Source organism: Ochotona curzoniae, unplaced genomic scaffold (genome assembly GCF_017591425.1).
Source record: "Ochotona curzoniae isolate NIBS_2020 unplaced genomic scaffold, NIBS_Ocur_1.0 contig_883, whole genome shotgun sequence".
NCBI classification, from domain to species: domain Eukaryota; kingdom Metazoa; phylum Chordata; class Mammalia; order Lagomorpha; family Ochotonidae; genus Ochotona; species Ochotona curzoniae.
The window spans coordinates 36,812,677-36,832,258 of NW_024466599.1; the positions used below are offsets into that span (position 1 = coordinate 36,812,677).

The 19,582-nt window shown below is 53.6% G+C and overlaps 1 protein-coding gene across 1 annotated transcript; it reads left to right on the top strand.

Annotated features, from left to right (window-relative positions):
- Positions 1–17,013: 17,013 nt before the first annotated feature.
- Positions 17,014–18,653, top strand: ASPRV1 (aspartic peptidase retroviral like 1). The gene has a single exon (XM_040994029.1). It carries the CDS (start codon positions 17,303–17,305, stop codon positions 18,071–18,073), a length of 771 nt encoding a protein of 256 aa, XP_040849963.1. The 5' UTR covers positions 17,014–17,302; the 3' UTR covers positions 18,074–18,653.
- The last annotated feature ends 929 nt before the right edge of the window (positions 18,654–19,582 follow it).

Genomic DNA, 19,582 nt, shown 5'->3' on the forward strand with positions numbered 1-19,582 from the left:
ATTTGTTTTAAATTTTTTACTTGGGGGACAGAGAGACAGATTTTTGATGTTCTGATTCAACTCTGCTATTGGCCACAATGGCCAGGGCTGGACCTGGCTGAAGCCGGGAGCTTGTTTTGGGTCTCAGGGGCCCAAGCACCCCAGGCTCTCCCAGGTGCTTTAGCAGGCAGCTGAGGGTGGGAAGTGGATCGCTGGGCACTGCATGGCAGGGACTTAACCTGTTGCACCACATGCCGCAGGCAGCAGCAGTTTCTTTTCCTCTGATATGTTAAGGCCTACTCAGGGTACTGTGAGAAAAGAGCAGAAATGTTTGTGTTACAGGCGATAACAGGACAGCCCAGAGGCACAGAGGACCCCGCCCAGGGTCACACAGCCTGGACTTCAGGGCCGAGGTTCCTGCCTCTTTGCTGTGCACTCTTTCTCAGCCTCTTGCACAACTGACTGTGTGGTTGACGAGGCCGGAGTCACGCCTCTGAGAGGACGGTAGCACTTGCTGGGTCAGGGGCTGAGTTCCCTGGCCGGGTGCTTTCCCACCCACACTGGCCTCTTGTCAGTGTCTTCACATTGTTTACTTCTGAAAGCTTCGTGGGAGTTGCCATTTTCTTTTGAGAAACTGGGAATTCCCATCATAAAAAAGAAAAGTAAAATTGACTTCTTACCTATTTTTCCCTAGTTTGTGTTTCTTTTCTCTGTGTGTGTGTGTGTGTGTGTGTGTGTGTGTGTGTGTTTTGAAGGGGGTACGATGACATAGAAGGATGGGGGATGGTAGAGGGAGGGTGGCTCTCTGTCCAAGTGGCTAGGTCACAACAGGCTGTCTTACTGACCAGGGCCACTCTTTGCCTGGAGACGAGGGGGTCTGCCCTGCTTGTTCTCTGATGGGGTAGGGTCTCTGGGTGAAAGGAAGGAGACCAGGAAAGGGCTTTCATTTTTTTAAAGATTTATTTTATTTTTATTGGAAAGGCAGATATACAGAGAGGAGACAGAGAGGAAGATCTTCCATCCAATGATTCACTTCCCAAGTGAGCGCAACGGCTAATGCTGTGCTGATTCCCGGGCCACAGGCAGGGAGCTGGATGGGAAGTGGGGCACTGGGACTAGAACCAGTGCCCATATGGGATCCCGGGCGTGCAAGGCGAGGACCCCAACCACTGCGCCATCGCGCCGGGCCCAGGAAAGGGCTTTCATAAGCACACATACAGGTAATGAAGTCTTCAGATTTAAGGTCAATGTCATTGTCCACCAGTGTCAGTGTCCAGGCATTCACTACTCAGAAATTCTGGAGAGCAATACAGAAATGCTTATCTAGGGGCCAGCATGGTGGTGTAGCAAACTAATCCTCTACCTATGGCACCAGCATCCCGTATGAATGTCAGTTCTGGTGCTACCTCCCTGCTTATGGTCTGGGAAAACAGTGTAAGATGGTCCAAGTCCTTGGGCCCCTGTACCCTTGTGGGAAACCTGGAGGAAGCTCCTGGCTCCTGGCTCCAGCTCAGCTCCTCCTCAGTTCAGGCCATTGCAGCTATTTGAGGAGTGAACCAGAGGTTGGAAGATCTTTCTCTGTTTATCGTTCTCTCTGTAAATCTGCCCTTCAGAAACAAACAAAAAAATGAAATAAATTTGAAAAAAAAAATACCTTTTGTGGGTGGGCTTTGGCACAGAAGTTGATACTGCTGCAAACATTTGTTTCCCAAACTGTAGTTCTCAAGTTCAAATTTCTAATTCCAGCTTCCCGCTAATGTGCACCCTGGGAGGCAGCCCATGATGATTCTCAAGTACTTGGGTCTCTGATACTCATGTGGGAGACCTGGATGGATCTAGGCTCCTGACTTCAGCCTGGCCCGGCGATGGCTGTTGCAAGCATTTGGGGAGTGTACCCATAGATACAAGATGTGTCTCCAATTTAAATAAAGAAACAAACAGAAACTTACAATCGCTTCTGGGCAAAGGTTCTGTGTCAGGGCAAGCAAGGGCTTGTTTCATTACTCAGCCCACTATATAGTCATAGTCCCTCCTACGCAGGAGGGAGTTGAGCCCCTCCGTGGCCCAGGGCCTGACCAAAGACTCCCATTTAGCCTCTGGGACGCTGGAGTTGACTCCTGCAGGGACTGGATCCTGAGCCTCTTTGGCTGGGGTGTACAGGGTTCTCATGACTGCCTCATCAAGGTCAAGGCGAGGAAGCTGGCACGGGGGCGGTGGGGGGGGCAGGGCCTGAGCTGTTGGGGCGGATAGGGTGAGGCCACGTGCCCACCTCCTGACCTCTGGAACTGTGAGTTGGATAGATGGCATCTGGTGCTCGTCCCTCGTGAGGCAACAGGCAGGGGGCAGGGGCCGAGTGAGCAGGAGGCACACAGCTTCTTCTTTTGTGCTGTTTAGCAACTTCCTGTGAGTTCCGAGCAAGCACAGGTGTAACCCTCATGCTCTGAGGTTTATTGTGGCTAACAGCTGCTGTGGTCCTGCAGCTGTACAGAAATTGACTCCCAGCTCAGTCAGAGCAAATCCACAGCCATGAGCAGATCCCCTGACCGCTGGGGAGCATGTGAAGGCCATTCGGTCGCCACCCTCCCTTCCCTGCACTGGCTAGCCATCCTGCACAGTGAGACCACCTGCTGTGTGCAGTGTGTGCTGAGGAGTGATAGGCTTCTTTACCCTGCCTTACTTACCTGTTCTACTCAGCAAGGTGTGCCCGGTGAAGCCGGAGGACCACAGGCCCATGAAGGAGTGCAGAAGTGTCATCTCTTGGCTAATCCAGATACACCTGCTACAATCTTTCCCTCTGGAGATTCTGGGTGCTTTCCAGACTTCACAGTTCCCTAAGGCGTGTGCCTGGGGGTCAGTGTGGGCTAAGGGATTGTGAGGAGGCCAAGGAAAGGCAGCTCAGCTGGGTGCTAACCATGAAGCAAGGGGCAGTGTGCAGGCTGGGCTTCTGCCAGGACAGTGAGGCCTCTCTGGGAGCCCCATTGGCAGCCCTTCATAATGGGGAGCTGTAAAACCCAGTGTTGTTCTTGGTCTCTTTGCTTCTCCTCTTGGTGGACTCCTTTCCTTTGTGGAGGAGATGACTCTGAAATGCCATCTTTCTGCCCCCAGACCTGAGTCCAGTCCTCCATTGGGCTACACCATGTGTTCCTCAAGCCAGGTGTGTCCCAAGATGAGCTACAAGGCTGCTCTTCCAGTGTTCCTGCCCTCTGTTGAGTCACCCAGAGCACAAGCCAGGGAGGTGCCCCTCAGCTGTCCTGGGTATCCTCTGCCTGTCCCTGCCAGCCCCTCTCCTCACAGCTCCGCAACCACCTATGGGCCTTCCACATTGCCTGACTCTCAGCCCACTTCTAAACTCCCGCCCGGTCCTTCCTTTTGTGCTGCCCAAATCCATCTTGCTGGATGGCTTGTGAGTCTGTCCAGGGCCTCCATGGCTATGCATCATCACTCTCACTCTTCATAGTGTATACAGCTCTCTTCAGGGGCCAGTGGAAGCCCCTTTGGGAGTGGTTGTCTAGTCTGGCAGTTCAGATGCCCCTGGCACATATGCAGGTGCCTGGACCCTGGCCCCAGCTCCAGGCTGCAGCTCTGTGCTGATGCAGACCCCAAGGGGCAGTGGTGACAGTCATGGAACTCAGTCCCTGCCGCCTACATGGGAGCCCTAGATGGAGCGGTAGCTCAAGGGTGCCCCTGGGAGGAATATTCAACATCATGAAGATAAGCAAAAAAACACACAGATTGGGGCTTGATTTATTGCTTGGTTCATGTCTAGACTTAAGAAAATTACAGAAAGGGGCTGGTTTTACCTACAATGTCAACATCCCATATGAATGCCAGTTTCAATCCTAGTTGCTCCACTTCTGCTCCAGCTCCCTGCAGATGTTTCTGGGAAAGCAACAAAGGATGGCCCAGTTACTTGTGCCTCTATAACCCATGCGTGAGACCTAGAAGAAACTCCGGGCTCCTAGCCCAACCTCAGCTGTTGCAGCCATTTGGAGAGTGAATCAGCAGATGGAAAAAAGTCTCTTTCTGTCTCTCTCTCTCTTTATTTTATTTATTTATTTATTTTTAAGATTTAGTCATTTTCCTTGCATAGTCAGGCTCACAGAGAGACGGATAGATAGAGATCCTCTATCTGCTGCCTCACTCCCCACGTGGCCATAACGGCCAGAGCTGAGCTGATGTCCGCCAGGAACAAGAAGCCTCTTCTGGGTCTTGCGTGTGGATGCAGGGTCCCAAGGACTGAGTGTGTGGTGGCACGATCAGGCTGGGCTGAAACACCCATTGGTTTGTATAAAAGACAAGGTTGGAGACAGAACTGACCCAGCAATTGCAACCACCAGCATGTGCATAAGCTGATTGGGGTGATGGGCTGCGCTGGACCCTGTATTGGCAAGTACACACAAAAATCAGGTCTGGGACTACCTCAGATGAAGTTTCTTTTGGAATTTCCTCAACTGAATTGCTGGACTCAGAATCCTAATCATGGAGAGAATTATGGGTTCCATGGTCTGATCATGGAATGTGAACATTAGAACTGGCCTCCTCAGTGGCTTAGACACAGCGGTGACCAGCACATCCAGATGCACGTGGAGGATACGGCAGTACAACTGGAGCCTGCAGAGGACGCCTGGTACCATAACAGAGGATGGAAGACCGAACAAATGGATCAACTACCCCAGCACAGAGTTGGCAATGAATACATGGACAAATGGAGACTCTAAAGTGGATTATGTCAACCAGTAGATTCTGGAGAGATTTCTTCGTGCTTGGAGTGGCAAGAGAGGCAGTAATTCAGAACTGTTGGACTATCAAAACCACTTGAGGGCCCAGCGGCGTAGCCTAGCGGCTAAACTCCTCGCCTTGAACACACCGGGATCCCATATGGGTGCCAGTTCTAATCCCGGCAGCTTCACTTCCCATCCAGCTCCCTGCTTGTGGCCTGGGAAGGCAGTCAAGGACGGCCCAAAGCTTTGGGAACCTGCACCCGCGTGGGAGACCTGAAAGAGGTTCCGGATTCCTGGCTTTGGATCAGCGCAGCACCGGCCGTTGCGCTCACTTGGGGAGTGAATCATCAGATGGAAGATCTTCCTCTCTGTCTCTCCTCCTCTATGTATATCTGACTTTGTAATAAAAATAAATAAAATCTAAAAAAGAAAAAACCCACTTGAGCAGGACCCTTGGAGCATGTCCCACATTGGGGACCCTGGGATGCTGTTGGGTGGCTGTCCACCATCCCAGGGTATTGAGGCAGTTGGGATGGTGGGTGTGGCTTCTCCCCTTTTCTTCCTCCTCCCCCCAGATACAGGAAGGAAAAAAAAAGAATGTGGAAATAATGGCCTAACCCAGCTTCCTGTAGCCATTGACCTTTATCACCCTAATCAACTAAGTAAAAATCATCAAAAATAAAAAATAATTTAAACAAAAAAGATGCCCCTGGGGACACCTGTGTTCCACGCAGGAGTGTGTGTCATTGCTTCCAATTCCAGTCTCTTGCCGGTGTGCACCCTGGAAGGCCGCAGGGATGACTCTTGCGAATGGTTCCCTGCCACCATGTGAGAGAAACAGAGTTTCAGGCTGTCTCAGGCCCAGCTGTTTGGGGGCACTGCAAGAGTAAGCCTGTAGGTGGATTTCATTCTTTCTCTATCTTTCAAATAACTGAAAACAAATTTTATTTCATTTAAAAAAATTTTTTTAAAGATTTATGTTTTTATTTGAAAGGTAGAGTTACAGAGAGAAGACAGAGAGCTCTTCCCTCTGCTGATTCACTCCTCAAATGGCCTCAATGGCCTAAGATGGCCTGGTTTGAAGCCAGGAGCCAGAGGCCTTTGTGGGCTTCCCATACACCTGCAGAGGGCCAAGGACACAGGCCATCCTCATTTTCCCAAGCCATTAGCAGGGAGCTGGATTGGAAGTGGAACAACTGGGATATGAACCAGTGCCCATATTGGTTACTGGCACTATAGGTCAAGGCTTAATTTACTATGTAACAGCACTGACCCTATAACCATTTTTTTTTCCCTAAGATTCATAATAAAATTGTCTTTGCATGTATATGTACACACTTCCTCCAGGGAGCCTGTTGTCAACTGTCTGCCAGCCCCTCGCCTGACAGGTGGCTCTAAGGTGAGGAGGGCCAGGGCTGTGACTTTCTGGAAGGCTTCCCAGAAGAGGGGGGAGTCCCCGATGGAGAGAGGCTCTTGCAGTGGGGCACTTGCTTGGGTGGAAGACTGGCCCGGGCCCGCAGAGTGGACAGAGAGAAGAGGCCAGAGCAGCCATGGCCTGGCTCAGTGTAGCATGGGCAGCTGCGGCTCCCCTAGGCAGGACGTGAGGCAGAGAACGGATGTGTGGGGAAGGGCTGGGCCGCAGAGGGCAGCGTGGGACGGAGACTCAGAGACTCAGAAGGCTGCTGGACGCAGGAGACACCAGAAGCCAGGCGTCTCAAGGACACGTTTTTGTACACATACAACTGCAACAACAGGAGAATTTAATTATTGATTATTTATTTATTTTCATTGTATTCAAAAGGCTAAGAAGGCTTACAGCTTGGGTTAGGCCAGGACAGAGAGGAGACCAAAACTTCATTAGGGTCTCCCTGCACGGGTGGCCAGGGCCCAAGCACTGAGTCATTACCTTTAAGATGCACAGTAGCAGGAAGTGGGAGCTGGAGGCTGAGCAGCCATGACTTCACCCCAGGCACTCCAGTGTGGGCTGCAGGCTCCACGAATGGCCTAATCATAGCACCACACACCTGCCCGAACACATTGTATTTCATACAAATTAATGCATCTGTGTAGGGAATTAAAAGGAAAAAAAAAAAAAAACGCCTTTCTTACTAGGACCATAGTAAAATAATAATAACAGCAATAAAAATAATAAAGCAACTCTGGTTCCACTGGCCTGCCGACATTCAAACCCACCAAGGCAAAAGCAGCTACTGATGACAAGCAGGCAATGGTGTGTGGGTAGCAAATGAGAATGAGCTGGACTTGGGCATCCAGGGTTGTGTGTGAGCAAGTGCCAAAAAACATCCCGAGTTCTGTGTGACTTGATCCAGTGCAACAGCCCAGCAGAGGTTGGAGGCCAGCCCTCAGAGCTCTTGGTTGGCCTGAGGGTGTAGAGCCTATGATGGGAACCCAAGAACTGCTCTAAGTTGACCAGGGAAATCAAGAAGGACTTCCTGGTGGTGGCAATGCATCAGCTAATTTCCTGATGGAAGCACTCAAGTTTGTCAGGAGAACAGGGCTGAGGGAAAGGTCCAGCTGGTGGGTGTCCTGTGAAAAGGCCTGTCCTGTCCGGGGCTCTACAATCCTTGAGTGTACTGGAGCTAGAGCTGGCAAGGGGCTCTTCCATGTCATGTGGGAGGTGGGATTTTATTTTGGCACCAGGGACCATGGAGGAATTCTGAGCAGAAGAAAGACCTGAGCTTGGGTCTTTGGAAGGAGACTTCATGCCTGTCGGGCAGGGAGACTAGTAGGTTGGCAAATTGCACTTGGACCACCTGAACCAGGCAGGGTGGTGGGAGTGAAGATGGGTGAGGGTGCGTGGGGTGGACAGAGAGACTCCTGATGGGGCGGTGAGTGGAAAAGGGAGGTGTCACTGACCCACACCCCCACACCAACCGGCTGGATGGAGTAAGAGTGCCAGGCAAAGAAAGACTGGAGGTGTTGGCAAGGTTATACTTGTGATGTTAAAAGGACACTTGTGGGTGGGCATGCTGAGTGGGCAGCAGGAAGAGGCAAGACAGGCCAGGAGCCCTGTGGCCGGGGAGGTTTGTAGAGGGCGAGGCATTGGCCAGTGTCTGGCAAGCCTATGGATGCCACGTCAAGACACGTCCACAGGGCACCGACAGGGGCGACCTTGGAAACTGTACTGTAGGCCCATTGAGGGGAGGGAACTCAGGAGAAAAAGCCATTTGGCAAGGTTCCCCCAGGGCTGAGGGGGCCCAGCGGATGGCCCTGGATGGGGTGTGCAGTGGGGTGCTAGAAGCCAGGGTGTCGCAGATAAGGCTGTGAGAGTGCACCCAGACCCCACCTGCCTTCTAAGATTCAGACAGCAGGGCTTCCCTCTCAGGGCACATCCAGCCCCTTGCCCTGGGGTTGGTCTAGCAAGGGGAGTATGGGCTAACGTCTCTGTGCACATGGTGGGCAGCTGTGGGACAACCTTGCGGATGCTGCCTTGGCAGGAAGGGGCCGTAGGCTGCACAGGGGCCTTCCTCTTTCAGGAAGAGAAAGGCCATGTTGATGGCAATCAAGATGAGGGAGCTTGTGGAGAAGGACTGTCTGGAGAATTGGGAGAAGTGGATGCAGGAAGGGGAGACAGGGACTTGGGTGCAAGACTGATCCACATGAGACAGCACCATCGGGACCCAGGTTAGGCTTCGCTCAGCATTGGCCGTACTGGACAGGGACACCGAGAGGCGCGCCAGGCTGGCTGCCTGTGCCTGGGGACCAGGACGTCCAGTGCAGGAGACTTACCTGGGTGTGAGCCAAGAACTGGGCTGGCCAATCTGGGGAGGGTCCTGGCTCAGGGTTCTTGTTTCCATTTTACTATGGAAATCCTGCCAATGGGCCCCAAAGCAGTGGAAAGCTCCCAGCAGCTCCCGGTGAGGAAGCCCTGGTAGGCCTATCATTTAGCTCCAACAGTGAGGACTATTGTCTTCCCATTTTGCCGGCCCTTCCTTCTAAGGGCCTTTAACAGCCCTTCTGTTGCACAGCAGTGTGACGGTTCCTGCAAAACTAAGCAGCAGGAACAGAGATTTCCTATCTACTTCCATCAACAATTTTTTTTAATTGGAAATAATTTATAGTTTACAAAAATTACAAGAACATGTTTATTTTTTATTTAATTTTAGTTTTTAAAGGAAAGTGTCATTTTGAAAAAGTTTTATTTATTTGAAAGGCAAAGTGGCAGAGAAAGAAGGAGAGAGGGAGGGGAGGAGAGAGAGGGAGAGAGAGTCTTCTATTTCCTGGTTCACTGCCCCAGGCTCCTAGGCTAGCCAGAGCTACTAGGCCAGGTTGAAGCCAGGAGCTGGGACCTCCAGCCGGTCTCCCACAGGTGTGGCATGAACTCAAGTGCCTGGGCTGGCACCTGTTGCCTCCAGGGTGCTTCAGAAGTTGAGTTGGAAGTGTACATATGCTAGCATTGTGATAAGGGATGAAGACCTCCAAGGAAGGAGTACCTGCCTCCACATGCATTTTGTTTTAGGGCAATGCCATTTAACAGGGTGGTGAGGTGGATGTGGGGGCGCTAACAGAGAGTTGCCACCTGCTGGTTCACTCCCCAAATGCTCACAGCTCAGTCTGGGTTTCCCACACGAGTGACAGGGACCTGAGTACTTGAGCCACCACCTTCTGTTTTCCGGAATGCGTGTTAGCAGGGAGCTGGAATTGAAAGTGGTTCCAGGACTCAAACCCAGGCTCTCGGATACGGGGATATGGGATGAGGGTGTCCCAACCTACATCCTACCACCAGGCCAGACATCGGACTCACGTTTATGTTTTAGTAGCTTTCTTATTAGAAAATGAAAAATTAAGATCACGAGCCATATGCCAAACTGTCTGCCGCCACTGCTTTGGCATGTTTATTTGTTTGTCTTTTATATATAAAATACACTTAAAACAGTGAGTTATTTTTTTTCTCTTAAAAGATTACTTAAAGGGCAGAGAGAGTAACAGAAAAAGAGAGACTGAGAGAGGTATCTTTACTCTCCAAATGGCCCCAAGAGTCAGGGCACGGCCAGGCTGATGTCAGGATCCAGGACCTCCATGTGGGTCTCCCATGTGGGTGGTAGGGGCCCAGTAGGCTTACCCAGTGGCGCCACAATGCCAACCTCACAAACAACAGACCATTGGTTCAGAGACTGACCCACCCCCAGAGCCCTCCTGCCTGCCCATCCACTTGCATGGGCTAGGGAGGAAGATGGTGGTGGCAGGGGACAGGGCTTTGCTTTCTAGATCCCTCCTCAGATGGTCAGCCACAAAAGTTATCCAAAGCATTTGTTCCTCCCACCTCCCCCCATACCTCAACCCTCTCCATCCTACTCAGTGATCCTCATGGGCATGTGCAATTCTTGTCAACTACGGAAACAGCATCAAAAATTAAACTGAATTAAATTTTAAAAGAAAGTCATCCAAGCCATGGATTGGTGGATGGAGTCCCTGGATTTCCAGTCTTGGCGCTCAGGCAAGCTTCCCCAGGAGCACTGCTTTTATTTTTCTCTGTCTCCAGTTGGGTTGGTGGATTCTTGGTGGGAGGTGTTACCTGATGCTCCTTGGGCCACCATCTTGTCCAGAAGCCTCCCTGTGTGCCTGTGCACATGTGCAGCGTCTCTCACACTCACCTCTCTGGACTCCAAGGATTTGCAGTAAGCCTCCTCCCCCACTGCTCTATGGATTCAGGAGGGTAGGGCTAGGTCTGATTCACCTCACAAAGTGAGGCAGCACTGGCCTCAATAGGCATGTATGGAATTCTCTCAGCCCACTTGTTTGGCACCATCTGCCCCCATGCATGCCACAGGCTGAGTGCCTGATGCCAACCTGCAGCCAGCAGTATGGTGCCTGGCATGTGGCAGCAGCTTGCTGAGCGCTGATGCCACCGCCAGGAAGTGAGCCGGAGATGTCCCTGCTTGTCAGGACTCTGCCAGGCCTGCCTTCTTCACTTCCCACTCCCTCTCAAGCCCAAGGGAAGGTTCCACTCTGTGCCTGCTGTCTCTAACCAACCTCTGCATGGCAGGGCAGGCAGTGGAGGGCACCCAAGCAGGTGCTAAGCCAAGGCTAATTCCCGGTTCCCTCGCTCTCAGTCCTGGTTTCTTGCGCAGCAGGATCGCCTCTGAGCTGCTTGGAGGTACTCAAAGCTGGACACAGGTGCCACATGGGTGCAGCTCTGAACCGAGTTTTCTGGTGGCATTAGAAACCACTTGGACCTGGAGAGTACCCAGTCCATGTCTCACACACTACAGGAACATTTGTCAAGAGTGCTTTACTCGGGCCTGGCGCGGTGGCGCAAGTGGTTAAAGGTCCTTGCCTTGCACACCCGGGATCCCATATGGGCGCCGGTTCTAATCCCGGCAGCCCCGCTTCCCTTCCAGCTCCCTGCCTGTGGCCTGGGAAAGCAGTTGAGGACTGCTTTGGGAACCTGCACCCGCGTGGGAGACCAGGAAGAGGCTCCTGGCTTCTATACTACGGCATAGTATCGGCCCGTTGCGCTCACTTGGGGAGTGAATCATCGGATGGAAGATCTTCCTCTCTGTCTCTCCTCTCTGTATATCCGCCTTTCCAATGAAAAAATAATAAAAATAAATCTTTAAAAAAAAAAAAAGAGTGCTTTACTGTCCCCAAGACTGTCGGGACCTATCTTACAAATCCCACTCCCAAGTGCAGCAGCATGCCAGAGACCCTGAAGGCGGGGTCAGGGGTGCAGAGAGGGGAGAGAGGAGAGGGAAGACATCTGCCTGGCTCTTCCCTTGAAGCCCTGGGCCTCTGTGGGCCGAGGAGAGTGGCAGGAACTGGGACAGGAAGGGATGAGGGCTTGGTTCAGGGTGCAGGCACCAGGAACTGGAAAAAAAAAAAGGTGGGAACCCAATTGGGAGGGCCTTCAGGACATCTTCGTAATCTTAATATTTGATTGAAAGATAAAAACCTGTTTTGGCAAAATTGGATTTCGAAGAGTTAGTCAGCACCCTGTTCCCACCTACTGTCGGTTGACCTCGGACCTGACCCCGAGCCTGGAGGGTTCTGGAGGACACTGGAGCCCAGGGTGAATGTTTCCAAGGTCAATGCTTGCACTGGGCATCTTGCTGCCTGCTGACACTGGTTTCGGTGGTGGGCACTCCAAACAATACCTACTGGTGGGGGTGGGCTAAGCCTGTGCTTGGCAGTAAGGGGATCCCTTGGCCATGGGAACAGTGGAGAGTCAGGCAAGTGGCCAGGAGCCCCTTATCCCATGGTGGAGCAGTGTTCATAGCAGAGACACCTCCCGGGGAGGTCTGGCAGGGAACAGAAAAGAGGTCAGGTGTCCTGCCCACATGACCATGGCTGTGACTAGAGCATCAAGGACTGCAGGCATGGGGAATGTGATGGCAAATGGTCTGGGAAGAAGGTGCCTGCTGCTACCTTGGGTCCCCACTTAGCCCGCACCTTTGGGCCCCTGAAGGGAATCTCCAGGCAGACGTTTGTGCCAGCTTCACCTCTTCATGTCCCTGGTCAGCTTGGAGACCTGGCACTGTGCACCAGCATGCCAAGTGCAGGTGTGCACTAGCCCCTACGTGTGCACACTCAGCAACCTAGGCACAGGGGCAGTGGGAGGGGCTGTGGTGGAACGTTGTGCCAGACGGGGGCAGGCCAGTGGGGTGGGGGGCTTGGCTCCTGGGGTGTGTGCCCAGAGGAGGGCAGAAGGAGACCTTCTGTCCTTGCCCTCGCAGGGTGAGAGGGAGCAGAAGGCAGGCTGACCCAGTTACGAACTGGCTCCTTTCAAAGCCGCGTGGCTGTGACTGGGGGCTGCTTGAAGTGGGTCAGCCTGAATATATGCGTTGATCTTAAACTCTTCAAAAACTCACCCATTAACCGTCCACATCCTGTGTTCATTAGCTTGTGAGCCAAGGTGATGAGGCCTCGCCTGCTTTCCTTGAGCAGCAAGTGTGCCTAGGGGCTAATAAACAGCAGGTGCTTCCAATAAATAGGACTTTAATACTCACTGTAAATGTGGGTGCAAATAAAAGGTGGAAATGAAAGGTGGGAGTTGAGTTGGACAAGCAAGTTACACAATTTCTGAGCTGTTTTGAAGCAGGAGCGTGGCTGTATACGATCTCTGCATCAAAGCTACAGGGAGTGTACACAGCGTGAGGGGATGGGAGGATGTGCTTTTGTGACAGTGCATATGTGTGTGTGGTATGGAGGATGCTGTGTGTATGAGAGAGGAGGAGAGATGGAACACAGGTGTCAAGGGCAGGTGCCTGTACAGTGGTTGGGAGGCCCACATCCCACATCGGGGTGCCTGGGTTCCAGCCCCAGCTCCTCTGCTGACTCCAGGTCTCCCACTAGCACACAACTGACAGAAGGTTGGCTGTTAGGCCCTTGCCACACATGTGGGAGACCCAGATGGAGTTCCTGGCTCCCAGCTTTCGCCTGGCCTGATTCTGACTGTTGTAGGTGAACCAGCAGATGAGAGATCTTTATCTCCTTCAAATGAAAGACTCCCCTTCCAGATGGGTTGGCAATCAAACCAGTTGCATCTTCTGTGGGGCTTGAGCGTCCGGATAGACAGAGCAGGACATGAAGCCAGGGGCTTCTTGGAGCTTAGGAAAGGTATCTGCCCACATTGCCAGCCCTGATAGCAGGTAGGGCACTTCCTTGTTACCCTTCCTCTTCCCTGCTCCTTGACAAGACCTGGAGCGCTGTGTGCTCTTCCCCAACCCGCCATCCTGGGGTGACTTTGGCCTCCGCAGCATGGGGAGGAGGCTGTGACAGGCTGGAGAGGGACTGCAGAAATGTCTCAGAGTTCCTCCTGGGCCCCCATGAGATGTCTCTCATGCTTCTCGCTCAAGAGCCATCTCCTTAGAAGGTCAGTCCCCCATTGCCCTCCTGCCCTGGGGGACCCTGCCTTCAGCCTCCCAGGAACCCCAGAGCTGCAAGCTCCTCTGTAAGCCCTGACTGTGTGCTCTGGAAGTCATCAGGATATGTCCCGGGAGCACAGGCTGTCCCTGCGGAAACAAGAGCTGCATTTCAGGGACCCTGAAGGGTCCTTGTTTTGGGCTTGCACACTGCCAGTGGGGAGACAGCAGTGGAGCCGGGAAGCTGGGGCAGAATTGGACTGTGACAGCCCCAGGCAGGCGTGTAAGGGCGGAGACTCCCAAATCCTTCCTGTTGCCCGTCCTGATGTGCTTCTTCTCGGGTCAAGTGCAGTGTGCCTGCTTCCGAGCTCACTCAGGAGATGCTAATGGGGACTAATGAGGGTGTTCTGCCTCAATACCAATATTGTCAATAATTAGCTGTGATTTCCTAGGTGCTGGGAGGAGGCAATAGCACCTGGCCTGGCCCAGCCCAGCTGGTTTAGTTCATTCGTGTACCACCAGTATAGCCACTCCAAGGTCTTTGGGTGTTTCCGGGATGTTCCGGGTTTGGGCATTTTCCAGGAGTTAAAGGAACATGAGACCTTCCTTCCAGTATGTGTCTAATTCTAGCCAGAGATGGGCCCTTAAATTCAGCCAAAGATTGGCCCTTGGCCTGTTGTAGCTTGCAATGCAAGACTCCTGTGTGCAACTGTATAAAATCGACCTGGGGGTTCCCCTGGAGGAGGCATAGCCTGCCTCGATTCATAGCAGCCCAACAGCATCAGATGGTGGGAGAAGGAGAGATCTTCCATTCTCAAATGGCCACAATGGCTGGGGCTAGACCAAGTCAAAGCCAGGAGGTTCATCCGGGTCTCCCATGTGGGCACAAGAGCTTAAGTACTTTAGGTCATCTTCCATGCCCTCCCAGATGCACTAGGGAGCTGCCAGGACTGTAACCAGCACTCATATGGGATGGCAGCATGGCAGGTGACAACCTGGTCTGCTGGGCCAAAGCACTGGCCCCATCGTTTGTTGATGTCTGTGGTGTAAATACTGCCAGCAAGTCCACTTTCAAACTGCCACTTGGCTTGATAAAATGCTCACAAGACCCCTGACCAGTTGACAGTCAGCTCTTGATTTACTGCGCAGTGAGTGCTAATCAGAAGCCCCCACCCCTACCCCAGACCTAAAAGCTGTTCCTGGAGCCCAGCACTCCATGTCCTTGGCCTTGCAATGTGCTCTTCTGCAGCCCCTGGCTAGCTCAGGGCCCCCTGCTCTCCAGGATCCTGGAGTACCGGCTGGTCTTCCTCACGGGCTATTAGGATGATCACTCAGGTGGTAGGTATGAAATGACTTTGCCAAAGTAACATCACACCAAATCAGGTGAAGTCCTGAAGGACTACCTATTTGTAGCTCAAGAGCCATGGGGTAATATCACAGTTCAAAAAGCCACTTGGTGACAACTGAGTATACAAGCTGACAGGTCCCCCTCCCTGGGTCACATGCTAGCCTCCTCACTTCTTGTCACTTCTGGGGACCAGGTGTCTGATGTGATGAGCACCTGGGAGCCAGAGAGCCACTAAGCCTACACCCTGTGTCACAGGATGACTCCCAGGGGTCTGGGAGTCTTGGCAAACTTCATTCACAGAAGGGGTTTCCTGGTTTTGTGGGCAGCTGGACCATTTCTCTGGACACAGGTGTAACTGTTATGCAATCTCCTCGGACACCCACCTGTTCTTGACACCTTGCCTGTGACTCCACTTCCCCTTGCTCTGGGCTCCTGGAATGCCACCACAGCCCCACCTTAGCCAGGCAGCTGTGCCGAGAGGTGTGGAGCCAACTGCTTGTCCTGTGGCTCACTGTGTAGGGTGGAAGGTGATGGAGACCGCAGCAGGGAGGGGACCCTCTTCCGGCATGGACAGGACCCCAGGGAGTCTAAAGGCAGGGCTGGTACTGGGGTACACGTGGGATTTCGCCAGACACTGGATGATAAATGACACTGAAAGCAGATGTGGGACAGGTTCCAGGTGTGCCACTGAGTCCTCTTCCTCTCCTGTCCTTAATCCCTGCTGTTTGGTGACAGTTCAGGGGCAAGCAGGAATGCCCCTAGGCCCTAGAAGAAGTCTCGTTGGGGGCTGCCTATGCTAACCCCACAAGCCTGCAAGCCTCAGACTACAGAATCATAGAAGTGGGCCTAGAGAGCAGCCAGTGGCATGTGGTTAGCCAGGGGTGGGCACATGGGCTGGGGTCGGGGAGAAGGCTTCGTGGAGGAGGTGATATTTCAATGGGGTCATTAAAGTGGGTCACTTCACTGGCCCCATCTGCCTGCACAGGCCAAGGCAGGCCTGCAGTTGTGTTTATAGATCTGCTCTGTGGGCTTCTGCCTGCTCCAGGACTGCCCCCTCACCCTGGCAGCCAGGGGGCCATGCCAGCAGACTCTGCAGCCAAAGCCTTCTGGGTTCTCACAGCAGCATCACAACCATGGCAGAATCTTCAGAACGAAACACAGAAGCACCCTATCCCCCCACCTGCTGTTTTCATAAATGCCCAGGTGTGTGTGTGTGTGTATGTGTGTTTGTGACAGGGAATGGTATTGGAAGGGGCCAGACTGGCAGGGGACAACCAGCATAGCTGGACATGCTCAAAGTTGAAGATGGACCCTGGATTCCTGCCTGTATTCCTGGAAGTTCGAAACCATAGTAGCCCACTTCTGGGCCTTGATGAGAGCCCATGGGCTGCAGCCTCGCTCCAGACAGGGCTGACTGGGTCAGGAGTGATCAATGAGGGGAAAAGATCTCAGCAACTGAGCTCCTATGAGAAGATTCCAAGTGTATGTGTGTTTGTGTAAATGTGTGCATTTCTGTGTTTGTGTATGTGGGTGTGTCTGTGTATGTTGTGTGCACTTCTGTATGTTTGTATATGTATGTGCTTGAGTGTGTATGAATGTGTATCTGTGTGTGTGCATTTCTGTATGCTTGTTTTTGTATGTGTATGCATGTGCTTGAGTGTGCATGAATATGAGTCCTCTCTCAGAGATCTATTTCCGTGCACTGTTGAGAAAGTCTGGGGTCTTCCTGGGTCTCCCTCTCACAGGAGTCAGAGAACCCAACAGCTGGTGGGTTAGGGTTAGCATGTGAGACACCTGCCTGTGGGTGCAGCACCTTTCCCCTGGCCACGGTGGTCCTTTGGGGTGAGGCCAGAGGGGCTTCCACAGCCCCAAAGCTGCCGGCCTCTGCTCTCTGCCTCTTCTCTCCTACACTGGTTGATGACAAACACCCCAGTGTCCTAACATCCTCTTCCTCAGTCCTCATCTGACAGAGGAGGGTCCCGGGGCAACCCCCTGCCCACCTCCCTGAAACTGGCCTTTCTTGCACTGTGGGCCGGCCTGTCCATCCCGGGATGGCTGCAGAAGGGCTGGGTGAGGCACCCATCCTGCTAGTCCGGCAGGATATTGGGGAGAGGGCGGGACCAGGAGAGGCGGGGCTTCCAGAACAAAGGAGAACGGGGAGCCCTGGGGGCCCAGGCTAGGCATCAAAAAGGCTGTGCAGAGCGAGCAGACCACACAGTGCCTGCCTCTGTGCCCTGCAGCCAGCCAGCCAGCCAGCCAGCCAGCCAGCCCTCACCCACTGCCTCCTGTGCCTCCCACTTGCCCTCGGCCGGGCAAGCACACACCAGCTGCTGCCAGAAGCCCTGTTCTCCAGCGTGATTGCTCCCACACTGCTCTGTGGCTTTCTCTACCTGGCGTGGGTCGCGGCTGACGTTCTAGAAGCAAGCAGAGGGATGGCCGCCAGTGGAGCCAGAAACCAGGTGGGGCGCCAGGGACGCACCTTTGTCCCAGAGCCTTTCGACGGAGCCAATGTGGCCCCCAGCCTCTGGCTGCACCGCTTGGAGGTCATCAGCAACCTCAACGGCTGGGACCAGGCCACCAAGCTCAGGTCCCTGAAGGAATCCCTCAGGGGAGCTGCCCGGGGAGTCTACAGTGGACTGGACCCTCAGGCTCAAGGAGATTACGGGGTTGTGAGAGAGACCCTTCTGCAGGCCTTCGGGGGCCCAGGGACCACCCGCAGCTCCCAGCCCAAGGAGATCCTGTTCGCCAACAGCATGGGTAAGGGCTACTACCTCAAGGGCAAGATTGGCAAGGTGCCCGTGAGGTTCCTGGTGGATTCCGGGGCCCAAGTGTCCGTGGTCCACCCCAGCCTCTGGGAAGAAGTCACTGACGGCGATCTGGACACTCTGAGGCCCTTTGAGAACGTGGTGAAGGTGGCCAATGGGGCTGAGATGAAGATCCTGGGCGTGTGGGACACGGTGGTGTCCCTGGGCAAGCTGAAGCTAAAGGCTGAGTTCCTGGTGGCCAATGCCAGCGCTGAAGAAGCCATCATTGGCACTGACGTACTGCAGGACCACAACGCCGTCCTGGACTTCGAGCATCGCACCTGTACCCTGAAGGGCAAGAAGTTCCGCCTGCTTCCTGTCGGGGGCTCTCTGGAGGATGAGTTCGACCTGGAGCTCATCGAGGAGGAGCCCTCGGCAGAGCAGGAGCTGTCCTACTGAGAACCCTTGTCCCCAGCCCTGTCTCCACCCCAGCACCACCAGGGAGACCTGCCATGCTGTGTGGCGGGGTGGGGAGTGGGGCGAGCCCCGTCTTCAGGAGTATCCCTGCACTTAGCCAGTCCTCTGAGAATGACTCTCCTCCCTTCCCCTTTTCCCTGTAGGGACCTTCCTCTACTCCTGGGTTGGGGGAGACTTCCAAGGGATAGGCCAGGGACAGGGGGAGCTGTGGCTTACACAGGGAAAGAAGGTCTCCATGCTCAGCAAAGATGCGAAGGCTGGAGAAGCTTCTGGGGGTGGGAGGACTAGGAATGCTGGGCTTTGAGTGGGAACTGGAGGACCCCTTCGATTCGTCTGAGGTGCAGCCGGGTAACCTGCCGGCCCATGGAGCCTGCTCAGCAGGGCTTGGTCTTGGCTGCCAGATGGTTTGAGCTGGGCCCAGCTGGCAGGTGGCAGGTGCTGAGGGATGCCTTCCTGGTGACTCTTCCCATCCGTGCAATGGTACGTTCCAACCTTCCGTCATTTGCTTTGAACCCCACTGAGCCCTGTGCCGATAATCTGATTACCTCAAAACTCAATAAAGACCAATTCATGGAGACAGCATGCAGTATGTTGCTTGGGGGTAAATGGCACAAATATGGGGTAGCGGGGGAATAGGGAACAAATGTCAAAGACTAGGGAGGTGTGCGGGCTCACAGGAGCATGGGTGGTGGATTCCTGAGATGGCCTTAGTCCAGCTGGCTTCACTCCTTCCACAAGCTCTCCCATCAGTTCTTATCTAATCTTCATCTCTAATTTTTCAGCCTGTAATAGTTTGGCATCCAAATTACCCCTAACGCCCAAAAGTGACTCTAAAGTTATTTGTGAGATGTCTCCATTGGGGAGTGGTTATTGTAGACAAATGGGAAGGTGCTGCTGGGTAGATAGTTTCTTATGGCCATCTCCAAGCTTGAACTAGGGTAGAGAGCAAGGCTGTGGGCCAAGCACTGACCTGTGTGGGGCGGTCCAAGGGGACTCTGGGGGCCAGGGGAGGTGATGGCAGTGGGCACTCTGGTGGAAACGGTGTGTGTGTGGGGGGAGGGGGGGTTCCAGCAGCTTCTTCCTGGAGGAACCGGCAGTGGGGCCCCGACCTGGAGAGAGCACACAGTAGGAAGGACACCACCAGACCTGGGCAGTGGTGCGCCTCTCTGAGGAGTCCAATGCAGGTTTGCTAACCAGCACTTGCTTCTTCCGCTGGGACTTGGCAGAGCTGGGAGGCTGCAAAGGGGGATGGAAATTTCCACCGGGAAGCAGGCCCCGTTGCCAGGTGCATCAAGAGAGCCGACTGCCCACACCCTCCACTCTGACCTTGGAGGCTTGAGGCTGGGACATGCTGGCACCTTGCCTCTGCAGGGTGCCTGGGGGCCTAGTGTTTGGACAGCCTCTTGAAGGAGGAGTGGGGGGACATGAGGGCCATTTTCCCTTCCTGAGGGTGGGGTGTGTCTCTTCTAGAAGTTTCCACTTGGACCACTC

Bases quoted from the DNA above. Each gene is read 5' to 3' on its own strand.
- ASPRV1 (XM_040994029.1), top strand. From the start codon at position 17,303: ATGGCCGCCAGTGGAGCCAGAAACCAGGTGGGGCGCCAGGGACGCACC.